Here is a 14,684-nt window from a genome sequence, read left to right on the forward strand (position 1 = left end):
AGACTCATGAATAATCAAATGTCTGTTTCTGTGGCTGTCCGTGGTCATCTGAGTTTGTCTCCAGGGGGCTGATACTAAATTGTTGTATATCTCAGTGGAACACATGTCTAATCTGCGTGACAGGAGACCACATGAATAAAGCAGTTGCTATTTCATATTTACACTGAAACACATGGGAGTTAACATAGTGACTTTAGTCTGGAGGATTGTTCAACAGAGTAGATAAAGACACTTCTTCTTTGTAAAGACTGATCATGAGATGGCAGGATGGCGATTTATTTTCACAGTACACAAAGCTGTCAAAGTAAAATGAACAGTAGTTCCATCAGTACTTAAATTGACTTCATTAAGCCCATCATTAAACCCATCTAAACATCCCAAATTTCCATTTGGGATTTTTAGAAAATTCACAGCAGCCAGTCCCCTAAAAGGAGGAATGACACAGCAAAATTATATGCTAATAAAATCTGGCTGAGATTGCTTAATTAAAAAGATGGTGTTCCAGGCAGGACAAATATAACAGAACCAACAAGTTGTGAGCCATGTCAAAGCGGCCTTTCAGAACAAGAGTAACAGGATATTGCTTTTGGTAATGAGCTTACTCCAGTTCGTCCAAAATATGCTTTAAGAAAGCAAGAATAAAAATAGTCCTTGGATTTCATCAGTGTTGTATAAAGTACTAGAAAGCAATACTTGAGTAAAAGTGCAAGTATCGTACTAGAAAAAGACTTCGGTAGAAGTGAAAGTTACCTTTTAGAATATTACTTAAGTAAAAGTCTTAAAGTATCTGATATATACTGTACTTAAGTATCAAAAGTAATTTTCTGATATTTAATGTACTTAAGTATCAAAAGTAAAAGTAAAAGTTGTTTTTTTAAAAGCAAGCGGTTAGAACTTTTATTGTGGCTTTCTTATAGTAAAGCATAAAGCATATTCAGGGACTTTTCAGACACAATTCTCTTAAGTTCAAAGAACAAACAGCATATGTTTAGAGCTGACATCAATGTACAGAAACATTTCTTGCAACACGGGTGTATGACGTTATCTTCACCACTACCCTGTTCACCGAGTTCACCACTATCGTCGGAGTGGTCGCAGGGCTCAACATAAAAAAAAATCCCCACTGGCCCCTAGGGCCAGTAGATCAGAGTTTTGCTGGCCCCTTCTACATTTTTACTGGCCCTGAAAGAAATATCATAGGTGTGATTGGAAAAGGACAAAAAAGCAGGAAAAAAGCTAGCCACTGCCACTGGATGTTGTGCCATTAGCAGCAAAGCTAGACCAGGGGTCATCAACTACATTCAAATAAAGAAAATAAAATTATACCTAATACGCATCATCTTGTCATCTTGATATTTTCACTTTCTTACTAAATTAATGCTATATTTTTTACATTAGTAAGCAAACCCCTAAAAACATGGAAAATCCATAGCCTAATGATAACTAGATAGGCTACTTAACTAGAAAATGATATCAGATTAGTCCTGTATGCCTAATTTGAAATAAGACGATTCTGTTGCTAAATAATACAACTGGCAACATCGTCAACAATGAAGAACGCGTCATTCACGTGCATATTAAGTAGCCACGTGTATTTGTTTTGTTCTTAAAATAGCCTACATCCATAGGTTTACCGCTCCAGCGAGAGGATGGCTCGTTTAGAAATCAGCTACGTTTACAATAGTTTCTCCAAAGTTCAAGATTGGTTGCAAATTAAGACAAACAGTTAGACTACAAACTGACATCTTTCATTTTAGCTCGTTTGTAAAGTTGCTATTTGCAGAGTAGAGCTGTGTTTGCACAGCGGGGTGGACGAGAGTGGACAGCGCAGACAGATCAGACTGAGATATGGTTTCTACGTGTTTCTGCCTGTAGAACAGGTAGGCCTACGTGGGTTATTGATAAGTATTGACTCTTTAATCATGGAGGTTTTATTGTAGGCTACCTACTTACAGTAACGAGTGTAGCGTTCATCTGTGCCATCGGCGGTAAATAATCCTCGGTAACGTTTCCAGTCAGTAGGCTACATGTGCTGCGTGAAGTAAGGCACACACCAGTGACTGTGGCTGCAACTAGCCCGACATACGTTTTTACTGGCCCCGGGCGGGCCATCGGGCCATTGCTTATGTTGAGCCTGGTGGTCTACGATAACGGGAGGTCCTCCAGTAGGTGCTCCAGTAGGTGCTCATGCTTCCATGGCGGTTTGCAACAAACAAGCGCTGAAATAGAGCGCGCGGTGTGCGGAGCGTGCGTAATGCAATCTAGGAGCAGTGATTCGCCAAACGTCCCTTATTGCAGTCGAACACACATTTCTTCTAATTTTATTTTTTAGTAACGAGTAACGAAGATGCTTAGTGGAAATATAACGGAGTAAAAGTATACATTTTATCTAGGAAATGTAGTGGAGTAAAAGTGAAAGTTGACATAAATTTAAATAGCGAAGTAAAGTACAGATACGTGAAATTTCTACTTAAGTACAGTAACGAAGTATTTGTACTCCGTTACATTACAACACTGGATTTCATGCTACTCATTTTTATTTATCGTGTTAACTGTATAGCTCACAGTGTGGTTTCTGATTGCTGTATGAAGTGTTGTGGAGCTACACTAGCAGCTAATGAGTATAATTAGGGACTGTTAGATGCATGGCTGTCTGCACAATGGGAATCCAGCCATGTTTAGCAGGTGGCCGTGCAGGGGAGGTGACCGTACTCTTCCTGAATGCACAGGTCCATATGGTTTAGATTTGTGCACAATCTGTTGAGTTTGTCATTTGAGAGATAAAACTGACATATAAATCCAAACCAAATGTGTCTTCGAGGGACCTTCAGAAATGTAAAGTGATAGAGTTGACTGTGCGGTAATTGTTGTTATGCGTTGTCGTATAATGACTGTCAAAATACTGAAACAAATTCCCTGCTTTAATGTTGGGGTGACAAGGATGAGGACAAAATGTGTCATGTTAAGAGGCATTAGAATCAAGTATATTATATTTAAAGAAATCCGGATGGAAACAGGGAAAAGATAAACAGCAGTGCCCTGCAGGTAGACCAGCAACCTGTATCTCAAATAGATATTGAACTGATACATTTGGAAAACACTTTGATTGTTTAAATGTCTGTTACATTTAAACATTTAAAAAACAATTTGTAAAAAGGGTGAGTAAATGCACCAATTAATAATGCATTTAATATCGTTTCAACAGGTAGTAACTGCCAACGCCACACCGGTGTTTGTTGTCATGTTTATGCTGCCACATTGCCAGGCTGGGTGTGGAAATACTGATATGGGTGTGTTATAAATATTTGCTTACTCTCCATTATTATCTGGACAGCCTCTGGATCCCTTTAATATCATACTGACATAATATGAGAAACATATTGAATAGTAAAGTCAAAGGCAGTAATATGGGAATAACAGGGACTAAAATAATAAAGGTAGTAAACTTCTTTCTTTATTCATTTATTGAGTCTGTCTGTACAATTCAATAGCATTTCCTACCCTCACATTTTCATGCAGTCCTGTTCAATTATACTACACATCCCCTGTCACTTTCATGTAATATAATAACACATTTCAGGACTAATTGTTATTTTTACACATGGAAATGTGTTAAATAGGCCGCCAAGGGAAACTTATTTGAACTTATTTGACACAAACATGTTTTCTTATTTTTAAGGTGACAGATTGAGTGATTCCTTCGATGACCCCAGGGACCCACTCAGCTCATTATTTTCAATTAGCGCCACCTTTTTAGTCTTTTTACCGCAGGCTTGGCACACACCGTTGCCAGTCTTTCTGCTGGCCCATATTACTACTGTACCAGACCACCGCAATTAGAGGCTTCTGTGTTGATTTAACAAATGAATCAATTCATTTTATAATGGATGTGCAAAATGGGTTTTTAACAACTTTGAAATGTGACTCTTTATGCCTTCCTTTCATATAGGCACAATGTGTGCACGTAGTGTGCATGTGTGTATGTGTGTGTTGGTGTGAGAATGAGTGAGCATTTTGTGATGTTTTGATGTGATGATACAGTCAGTTATTGTGGCAAATGTCCTACATGTTGTGACATTGTAGATCCAGTGTTTAAAACACTTGAAATAATCTAGCTATGATGGGTTTAGCCTTTAGCTTCTTGGTAGCCATTTTTTAAACGCCTTTTTACAGACTTTTACAATAGAATATCACAAAGAATGGCAGAATTACAATGCCGGTTAACAAAGTGTGTCGAGTATCTGCATTATTTATTTTTTTATAGGTGGTATTGTTGTTTGTTAAATTTTTTTTTCTTAGTCTCCTTTTTTAATTCTTAAAAAAGAATTTGGTTCTGAAGAAATGGTTGTCCAAAAAAAAAAAAAACAGTATGTATAAACAGTTTAAAGTCAAATATATCTGCCAAGAAACAGCCTCAAACACGGCACTCCACTTCAACATTTATATGCGGGAAGGAAGGAAGATGTGATTTTATTTCTTAACTACACCTTAATGCAGATGTGTTACCAAACCCACCAATAGAATACGTGGGGCTATGTCATTTTTAATTGAAACAAAGAGGATAATATCTTAATTGCAAATACATGTATAGTTTATGGCCTCTGCACAGTACTCACACAGTACTTATTATTTAAGCTTGTGTGTTTTATGGTCTAAATTGAATCAGTAGACCATTACTTTTGAGGCATTTGTTTAATTAACATAAAAACGAGATTGCCAGCATCCGTGTGCCAGCGGGTCAGATTTGACACAACATCTGCTGGATTCTTTTATAACACAAAAAAAATTTCGTACAGTTAAAACAACCTATTCCATGAAGATGTGTTTGCTACTTACCATTTGTTATTGTGGTACAGCAGCATCCCTTCAACTTAGAGCATACCAGCCCTCAAAATATTTGTATCTTCAGCTGAAATACCTTCTTTAGATTAATCTAGCTCCTTTTGCATCAGCCTATTAGACATCAGGCTCTTGTTTAGCTTGAAAAGAAAGCAGCTTATTTATCTGGAACCAAAAGAGACCATTTGGTTCATTTAGAACATCTTTGTACTGTACTTATTTAGATGGTTACTTTTAAAGCTCAGCAAAGTCTCTTCAAAACTATAGCTATGTAATGTAGACCTCTTCACCCCACTCCAAACATTAAAGGCCCCTTTTTACAAGAATTGACTATAAAGTCAATGTTCACATGGTTGTAATATTGATCCTACATTATTTTCTTTTGGATCAGGGTTACTTTGAGGGCTGAGCTTTTGGTTTGCAGATGTAAAACTATCTCTTTTATTTAAAGTCTTTCAAGTTGGATGTGAGAGCATCACAGAGATTGGGTTCACTTCTAGGCATGATATGTAGGCATGATATATGTTCACTTTATATGTCATCTTATATTATCTGTTTAGCAGCTGCAGTGCACATCCTAATGACAAATCACATATTCATGTATTTCTGGTTCATAGCTCTGGGAGGAAATTGTTAAATCCTCATCTCAGTCTAAATCTCAGTTGACAATCACTTATCTTTGAACATCTTGTTGAATCTGTTTTTTTTTTCTTCTCCTACTATCAGGATTGCGATTGACAGATCTCTCTGTGTCTTTGTGCAATGAAAGATTAATTGTTAGTATTTAGTGGTGAATAGTACATGTGTCAAGAATAACTGTGAATCACACACTGTCTGCCCCCGGCTTAAATGAACCAACATTGTTGGCACCATAAGGAGCTGCTGCTGCTGCTTTTGCAGCGAGAGAAAGTGGAGAAACACTGTAAAAACTCTAATCACAGATTATGTGAAAGCTACAGTTTGTGCATCGTCTTTTGAGCTAGAGGAGAGCATAATAATTATGTTGCAAGGACGAAATAAAGTACATTGTTTAGGGTGACTGAAGATAGTGGTCAAATAAGGTACAAACCATACAGTTTTGGTTTGCAGCCAGCAATTACTGACAGGATTCAAGATAGCAAATCTCAAACTCAGGCAGGCAGGAGGCTTTAACAGCATGACATTCCACATCATACCTGTCCTGCATCTTTATTAGTGTGGCAAGGCAAAAGCCTATTCTGAAGCATAACAGTGTGAGTACTACAGAAAACTCTAACTGCTTCTTGGTAAAGCACACACAGGATATCTGCAATGTGAGAATAAAAACATTGGAGCTTGGTTACCAGCACCCACTTGTTCTATTTTTGCAGTATTGCACTAGTTCCTTATTTCAAAACCATATCTCACATCTTGTCTTGAAACATTTGGGATTTAGGTAAAGGTAAAAAAGGTAAACAACTATTTATACACAGTTAGCAGTTACATTAATTGCTGTCCCCTTTATGTAAACATTTGAACAGCGTTCTCCAGTATGAGCAGCAGTTTGATTGTCTCTAGGGGGGAATTTTCTTAGTGGTTATATACATATATACTGTATATATATATATATATATATATATATATATATATATATATATATATATATATATATATATATAGGGTGAGACTCACCAGAGGCCTCACGATAAGATATCATCACAATACTTATCTCACGAAAACAACATTATTGCGATTTTAAACATATTGCAATATTCTGCGATATATTGCAATTTATTCATTTTTTTCCAACTTCAAATGTTTCCCCAATTTCAAATGATGTACCCAACAGGAAACTTTGTCAATATCTGTGTTATCTAAAAAGATACATTTTTCTGTTTGTTCATTTCACTTCAATTTTATTGCTGCAAAATGGGATCGTCAAGCAGACAAACTGACCAACACATATATAATAACGATACTTGGCGTCTGTGTATCGATACACTATTGCCACGGAAAATATCGCGATACTATGCTGTATGGATTTTTTTTCCCCCAGCCCTAATATATATATATATATATATATATATATATATATATATATATATATATATATATATATATATATATATATATATATATATTTATTTTATTTATTTCAATTTTCATTATCGGCCAGAAACTTGTCATAAATACCCGTCGTAAGTTCCCAGGGTGACGTCTTGACTGACTGTCCTCACAGGGAACAAGCTCAAAGCCTAAAATTTGACTTTATCAATTAGTCAATTATCAAAATAGTAGGTGAATTCATAATTTATTTCTGTCAATTGACTTATTGATTAATCAACTAATTGTTTCAGCAGCATTAAAAACTATTGCACATTTAGGTTCAGGAATACTGACAATTTAAATCCAGTTATTTCTTCTCCGCAACATGTTTACTTACATACCAATATTCAAAATCAAATCTGTCGCTCGGTATAATGACCGAATACATTTTCAATACAACATTAGCAATGGCATTTTTAAATTCTTATAATTTGAAATATTTATGAAGATTTTACATTTCTGTTTTCCTTGATACACTAACACTGCTTTACAATGTAACAAATACAACCAGTAGTGATGACAAAAGGAGGAAATATCCTTTTTATTCTTTCTACAGCCACGTCTCCCAGAGCAGCTCCCTGGAGGAGGTTCGTCTGGACGGGGACAAGTTTGTGCCACAAGCGCCCCGGAAGGTGGAGATGAGACGAGATCCAGTGCTTGGCTTTGGATTTGTGGCAGGCAGTGAAAAACCTGTGGTGGTCCGCTCAGTCACACCAGGTAAAGTGACCAAGCTGTACCGTGAGCTCTAATACAGGAGTGACTCATCCGATCTATGGCCATTATCAAGATATTCCTCGAAGCAGACGAAAACCTCCAAAAAAGTAGCCAGAAAGCAGAGTATAAAACCCACACAGGCTGTAGTTTACGTGGATGATTCATTGATTTTAACAGGGCTCAATGAGTAAGCATTCATTAGAGCCTTGAGCCACGAGACAGGAAATCAAGAAAAATGGCATGACTGTGCACAGCTTGTACCACTTAACCCTTGTTTGGTGTTTGTTGACAGGGGGTCCATCAGAAGGCAAGTTGATCCCAGGAGACGAGATCATCATGATTAATGATGAGCCAGTCACTTCAGCACCCAGGGAGAGGGTTATTGACCTTGTCAGGTATGACAACACATTAAGGTGAGATGTCATTTGCCTGTTGTTGAACCTGTTGTTGATAATTGTATAGTGCCTATAGAAAGTATTGACCCTTTTTGGATGTCTTCATGTTTTATTTTCTTACAATGTTAAATCAAAGTAGATTTAATGTTGTTGTTTTATACCTGATTACTTACACGTAATGTTGAAGTGAAAATGTACTGTATTGTTATTACAAATTTAAAATACAGTATTCACCCGCTTAATTAGGACACACCTAAATCCTCGATATTGCAGCCAATTAGTTTTATAATAATATAATATGTGCGGTCAAAATACATCTGTATCTGGAATTGCTGAATCAGCATTGTACAGTACACCATTACAACAAAGGACCATTCCAAGCAACTTAGAAAATGGGTGTCAAAAAGGCACTCAAAGTCCCCTATGAGTCAATGCTGTAAAACAATAAAACATGAAAACTTCCAAGAAAGGTGAATACTTTATATAGGCACTGTAGTTCACTTTTGTAAACAATGTAAATAATCAAACTACTTCTCTCTTACAGTTTATGGACATATTGTAGATGGCCACAATACCTCAACTATCCAGAATAAGCTTCTTTTTTTTTTAAACCAAATCGGCTGGGCAGATGTAGTACATTATTGTAGCCACCTGCTCCATTCACCGTGGTGTTTTTTCATGCGTCTCATTAAATTAATATCACTGACACAGCTGAGTGGCTGGCTGTGAGCGCTTGGTCCTCGTACAACCTGTGTGGCAGTCTGTCAACAGTACATTAGTGCAGGGAAAAGTGCCCATGTGGCCACTCCTTCGTGGCCCATGTGGCCTTGTATGGCCTCGGTCTCTGCAGTAAAACTCTGCACTATGGAGGCAAGACAGGCTGCCAGGAGCATCACTGGGACACAATGGTCCTTGTGCTACCGTCCACCATGATGTCCTAAAAATAACAGTAACTGGAAGAAAACGAAATGAATTCAGATTTCTCTTAACCACGTTTGTTTTGTTTAAATCGTTTATGAAAAATGATTCTTTATTTAACATTTTTTGTGTCTTGCAGGAGTTGCAAGGAGTCCATATTGTTGAGCGTCATTCAGCCGTGCCCAGTAAGTTTCTCCATTCCCTATGAATGAAATCAAGTACATTCCAACAGACTGTTTGTGTGTTTGGAGCTGATTATTTTGTTGACTTTGAAAGCATCCATTAATCATGCCATATGTTTGTGCTGGCACTGTATCAGTTAGGCCTTAGCTGAGTGTTAGAGCCCCGCTAACTCAAAGGGAGTCCAATTGCTGCAGTCTTTCCAAGTCTTCTCATGTTTTAGCGTCAGATCCTTGCAAGACCTCATGAACCTGCCACATAAAAAAATGACTGGAGTCACAGAGCACCAGATGGTGAACACACAGTGCCAGGAGCATATATCTGGCCATTGTTTACAGTTAACATAATAAGTCAGTGAAAATGAATGAATTATGCTTGAATTCCCTCCAGAAGTGCGTACACATAGAAAAAAACATAAATGCTGTTTCTTCTTCAGTTCATTGTGCATGTATCAGTTTGTTCAATAGAGGCTCATCATGACAACTGTTGAGTCTTTAAAAAACAGCCACTTAACATCTTGAAAGCGGATCTGATTTGCAGGGTAAAAAACATGTAGTATTCCACAATACTCAGAGGACCAAGCAACTCGTATAATCCAGCCTGTAATTGCTTCGGTTTACCAGGCAGCCTCAATGCCACACCGGCAGTGAGGGTGTCCTCCCTCTCATGCCCTTACACAGAGCCTCTCTAATTGCATCAGCACTGAGTGGAGAAATGGGAGGTTGTCATGTTTCAAGAAGGGAACATGCCCTTGAATTGTGTGGAGCTGAAAAAAATACATGACTCATAAAGAAACTGATTGTCCTTTTAAATCTGTTTTATTTTCCTTCTTTCCCTCCAAAAGTCACCTAAATCGGCATTCATCAGCGCAGCCAAAAAGGCCAAGTTAAAGACTAATCCTGTTAAGGTCCGCTTCGCTGAAGAGGTCATCATCAATGGCCAGGTCCCCGTAAGTCACACTGGACACTGATTCATTCTGTACACATCAAGATTCTGTGGGCATAGAGCAGAGTGAATATATCAGAAATCACTAATGGAAAATGAAGATACGCATGAGCAAGAAATGCACTCCCTCCTCTTACACGTTTTCATCATTGGAATGAAATAGTGTGCATGTGGGTATGATTGACAGAAAAAGGGGCAAACTCACAGAGGGCTTCCCTGATTTGCTGGATGTATCACACAGACAAGAGACTCTTTAGAGAGCAACCACAAAGTAAGAAGACTACGAGGCAGTCATGACCTCTGAGCTAAAAGGACAGCATCATACATAAATCCAGAAAGTGGTTATTCAAGATGCATCAGTGTGTTACTTTCACTACAATTTCAGCTCATTGAAAAATGTCATGGAGATTAAATTAAATGTGAAAACATACAGTACATGTTTGAAGAAATAGTTTGACATTTTGGGAAATTTGCTAATTTCCTTTTTTGCTGAGAATTAGATAAGAAAACATATACCACCCAAATACCAAAATAGATACCACTCTCATACAGTATCTGTATCTGTTTAATATGAAGCTACAGTCAGGAGAGCTTAGTTTAGCATACAAAATGAAAGCAGGAGGAAACAGCTTGCCTGGATCTGTCCAACAGTAATACAAAAATCTGCAGACCAGCAACAATTAAAGCTCATTAACTAACATGTTATATGTGATTTGTTTAAACCGTACTTAAATGTGTAAAAAGGACACGTTGTGGTGCTAAGCTAAGCTAACCGTTTGCTGGTTATAGCTTCATAATTACCAGATGGAAATGAGAGTGTATTCCAGCAAGAAAGTAAATAAGGGTATTGCCCAAAACGTGGAACTATTCCTTTAATTTTCCCCAGAGTTACTACGCTATTGATTTCTTGAATGTGAAATAATTTTCCCCTAGGGGTCTTCTAATTCAAGAATTTTTCTCCCGTGCACTTTAACTACAGTATATAAACATCTTCCAAATAGAAAAAGTGAGATTTGTTGATCAAATGATTGCTATTCCATCCTCAGGAAACGGTGAAGGACAACTCCCTTCTCTTTATGCCAAATGTTTTGAAGGTGTACCTGGAGAACGGGCAGACTAAATCATTTAAATTTGACAGCAGCACATCCATTAAGGTAGGTGCCGGAAAGAACCTTGCTTCACTGTGAAATGCTGTTGTGTAATCTGAAGTGATGTCCAGTTTAAATGTTGAATGTTATTTACAGTTGCACTGCACATAATAAAAGTGCAAACTCCTATCTTCACAGCCTTCAGAACCTTGTGAACTTAAATTATTATTCAAACTAAATGTTAAAGCGAATTAACTGTGCAGAAGGGAGAACTTGGTCAGCAATACACATTTTCTATTGCAGTTGAAATACTGATTGTATGTTCAGTTCATGTTTCTGTGTGTGTTCAGCCGTGAAAATTAAATATGGCATTGGCATTGAGCTGAGCACAAGCAGGCTGCTGCATCTGCACGGTTCTCATAATGTATTAACTTTGACTTTGTCTGTGTGAAAGGATGTCATTTTGACCCTGCAAGAAAAGCTATCCATTAAGAGCATCGAGCACTTCTCTCTGATGCTGGAACAAAGAGCTGAGGGGTCTGCCAGCAAACTCATGCTCCTGCATGAGCAGGAGATGCTAACTCAGGTGAGATAGCTCTCTCGGGTGCTCCTAAACAGGAGAGGCAGTTAAATAATAGACCTGATGACAAAACAGAGGGAGGATACCAGCCTTGTCTTCAGTATTCAGCCAAGTAGTTTTTTTTGTATTCATGCTGTAGTACAACAGGAGCAAAACTGCAGGCATAGTTTGACATTTTGGGAAATATGCTTATTCACTTGGTTGCCAAGAATTAGAGAAGACAAATACATCTCTGAAATAGTCCCTGTTTTTTGTGAAAGAGATTGTGTTGTGAGTGATTTAGATGTGCTAGTACGTGGATTTATTTACTTTATTTACAGAGATGGGCTAGCTGTTTCCCCCGTCTTTAACTATTAGTCTCTAACTAATTAATCTTGACATACATGATTCAAGTTAACATCAAATGTTGCATATAATGCACCGTCACTGTTCTTCTTATAAAAGAAATCTTAAAACATGTGTAAGCTCTTGTTATTAGATATGTTGCAGATGCAAACACTCGACTAATGGGTCCCTCGTTATCTTGTGACTTGTGCTCTAGGTGACACAGAGGCCAGGGTCAAACAAGATGAAGTGCTTTTTTCGCATCACTTTTGTCCCAAAGGATCCCGTGGACCTGCTTAGGAGAGACGCAGTAGCATTTGAGTACCTCTATGTTCAGGTGAATATCACCATATGCAGATAACACTTAACACATACAGCGTAGTTTATGGTGAAAGTTTGCAATTAATGATAAGATGGAGTAACTGAAGTGTAACCTCCTGTCCTCTCCCTCTCGGCTCCTCCAGAGCTGTAATGATGTGGTATTGGAGAGATTTGGGTCAGAGCTGAAATACGACACGGCCCTCCATCTGGCTGCCCTGCAAATGTATATTCTAACCATCAATACCAAGCAGTCCCAGAAAGTTTCCCTCAAGTATATTGAGTAAGTAGATTAGATTTCACACTGAGCCATGTAAATATAGAGTAATTTTGTTTTTTGGTTACTAAGTCCAGAATGCTCTCATACAATGAAACAATGTATTGTTTACTACTGCAATGCCAGAAGATACATTCCTGCTGGTTAGTTAATGATTCTGATTGTACCCTGTCACTTAATCAATTCACCTTCACCTCTGGGTGAATCAATTGATAACCGGTCATGAGTGATGACTCAACTGTTTTTCATAGTGATTGAGCAGCGTTCTCTAATCTTTATGAATTGTCTGCAGGAAGGAGTGGGGTCTGGCGTTGTTCCTGCCTCCTGCAGTGCTGTCCAGCATGAAAGAGAAGAACATCAAAAAAGCCCTCACTCACATCCTCAAAACCAACCAGAACCTGGTGCCCCCTGGTAAAAAGGTAGAGTATGCTACCTCCAGTGTTGTGCCTGAACGCGTTCATTGAACGATAGTTCATGAACTCGTTCATATTTTGGGAGAACGTGAACTGAACGTACTGTATTACTGCCTGATGTACGTTACTGTGAACTCTTTCATTCTGGTGTCTGTGAACGGCACGCTCTCTCAGTTTAACTTTGTTCAATAGGGTGCCAGATTTCTTTAGAGCCTTCCAGGCGAAAACCCGGCTAAAACACACCGTAAACAGGCCTTAATAAGTAAAAACACCCAATCTGGCAACACCAGCCACCAGTGTCGCACTGCCGCATGCGTCATCAAAACAAAAAGCAGCACGGAGGCGACGAAGCAGCAAGGAGGCGTCGTATGATCATTTAAACAAGTTTTATGACAAGGTTGGTGAGGATGGGAAAAATCTTACATTTCTGTGCAAACGTTGCCCACCGGCTTTCAAAAAGAAAATCCACAGCAAACATCGCATCCACAGCAAACCTGAAACGGCACATTGAACTGAAGCAACATATGGGAAAAAAAGAACTATGAACTTAGTTCATTTTTGGAACTGTGAACTTAGTTCAAAATTTTGAAGTATGAACTGAACAGTTCATTTTAAAATGTGTGAACTGAACTTTAGAAAGTGAACTTTCCCAACACTGGCTACCTCTTCCCTTTTTCTCTCTTCCTCTCTCTCTATCTGTACAGTAAGTCTCCCAATTTCTCTCCTTGCCTTTCAGTACGTCTAAATAGACTCTTTACTACCACCTAGTGGAGTGTTCAGTTTCAAAATAATGGTGCTGGGTGGTTTCTTGAACAGACAGTGCTAAACCTTTTTCCTTTTTTTGAACATTACATTCTGCTGTAAATACCTCATTGCAGTAATTTCAGCTCGTATCTCATCCTATGTGTCTTGTTTCCTCCCCCATTCCAGCTGACTGCCTTGCAGGCAAAGGTCCATTATCTGAAGTATCTCAGCGATTTGAGGCTGTATGGAGGACGAGTTTTTAAATCCACACTAATTGTGAGCGAAACCACTTTTTCACCTTTTATGCAGCCAGCGTGTGACACAAAGTGATAAATGTGTTGCCTCTCTCTTCCCCTTTTCACAGCAAGGCGAGAAGCACACAGAAGTGACATTGCTGGTGGGGCCCAAATACGGCATCAGCCATGTGATTAATACCAAAACAAACCTGGTGGCACTTCTGGCTGATTTCAGTCATGTCAATCGCATTGAGATGTATACAGAAGATGAGAACAGGGTTAGAGTGGAACTACACGTTCTGGACGTGAAGGTTAACAAATCCTCTTCTTTAAAAAATATAAAAGCATGTGCTGTCTGGTTTTGTGAATATTTTCTATGGTTTCACCCTAACAACACTAAGTCTGTTTAGCGGTCATTACAATGTCATTCTACAGCCCCGCTTTCCCATTTATTTTGCGTTCATTGTCATCTGCTTATCTGCCTCTTTCACAGCCCATCACTCTCTTAATGGAGTCTGTTGATGCAATGAATCTGGCCTGTTTGACTGCTGGCTACTACAGATTACTGGTGGACTCTCGGCGCTCCATCTTCAATGTGGCCAAAAACACAGAAACAAGTAAGTCTGCAACAATTACACGATGACTCATC

The 14,684-nt window shown here is 38.4% G+C and overlaps 1 protein-coding gene across 5 annotated transcripts in view; it reads left to right on the forward strand.

The window, feature by feature from the left end:
* Positions 1–14,684, forward strand: part of frmpd4 (FERM and PDZ domain containing 4) — a 34,633-nt gene that overhangs the window by 15,023 nt on the left and 4,926 nt on the right. For 3 of the 5 annotated variants that reach the window (XM_039817862.1, XM_039817863.1, XM_039817866.1), the window contains 12 exons: positions 7,460–7,620; positions 7,910–8,030; positions 9,070–9,115; positions 9,955–10,059; positions 11,102–11,209; positions 11,598–11,729; positions 12,265–12,384; positions 12,512–12,648; positions 12,935–13,061; positions 13,986–14,075; positions 14,164–14,346; positions 14,529–14,652. In XM_039817862.1, the coding sequence (XP_039673796.1) occupies positions 7,460–7,620; positions 7,910–8,030; positions 9,070–9,115; positions 9,955–10,059; positions 11,102–11,209; positions 11,598–11,729; positions 12,265–12,384; positions 12,512–12,648; positions 12,935–13,061; positions 13,986–14,075; positions 14,164–14,346; positions 14,529–14,652 (1,454 nt within the window). The remainder of the gene's footprint in view (positions 1–7,459; positions 7,621–7,909; positions 8,031–9,069; positions 9,116–9,954; positions 10,060–11,101; positions 11,210–11,597; positions 11,730–12,264; positions 12,385–12,511; positions 12,649–12,934; positions 13,062–13,985; positions 14,076–14,163; positions 14,347–14,528; positions 14,653–14,684) is intronic. The other 2 variants (XM_039817864.1, XM_039817865.1) reach the window with 1 other exon arrangement.

This window comes from Perca fluviatilis, chromosome 12 (assembly GCF_010015445.1).
Source record: "Perca fluviatilis chromosome 12, GENO_Pfluv_1.0, whole genome shotgun sequence".
Taxonomy (NCBI): Eukaryota; Metazoa; Chordata; class Actinopteri; order Perciformes; family Percidae; genus Perca; species Perca fluviatilis.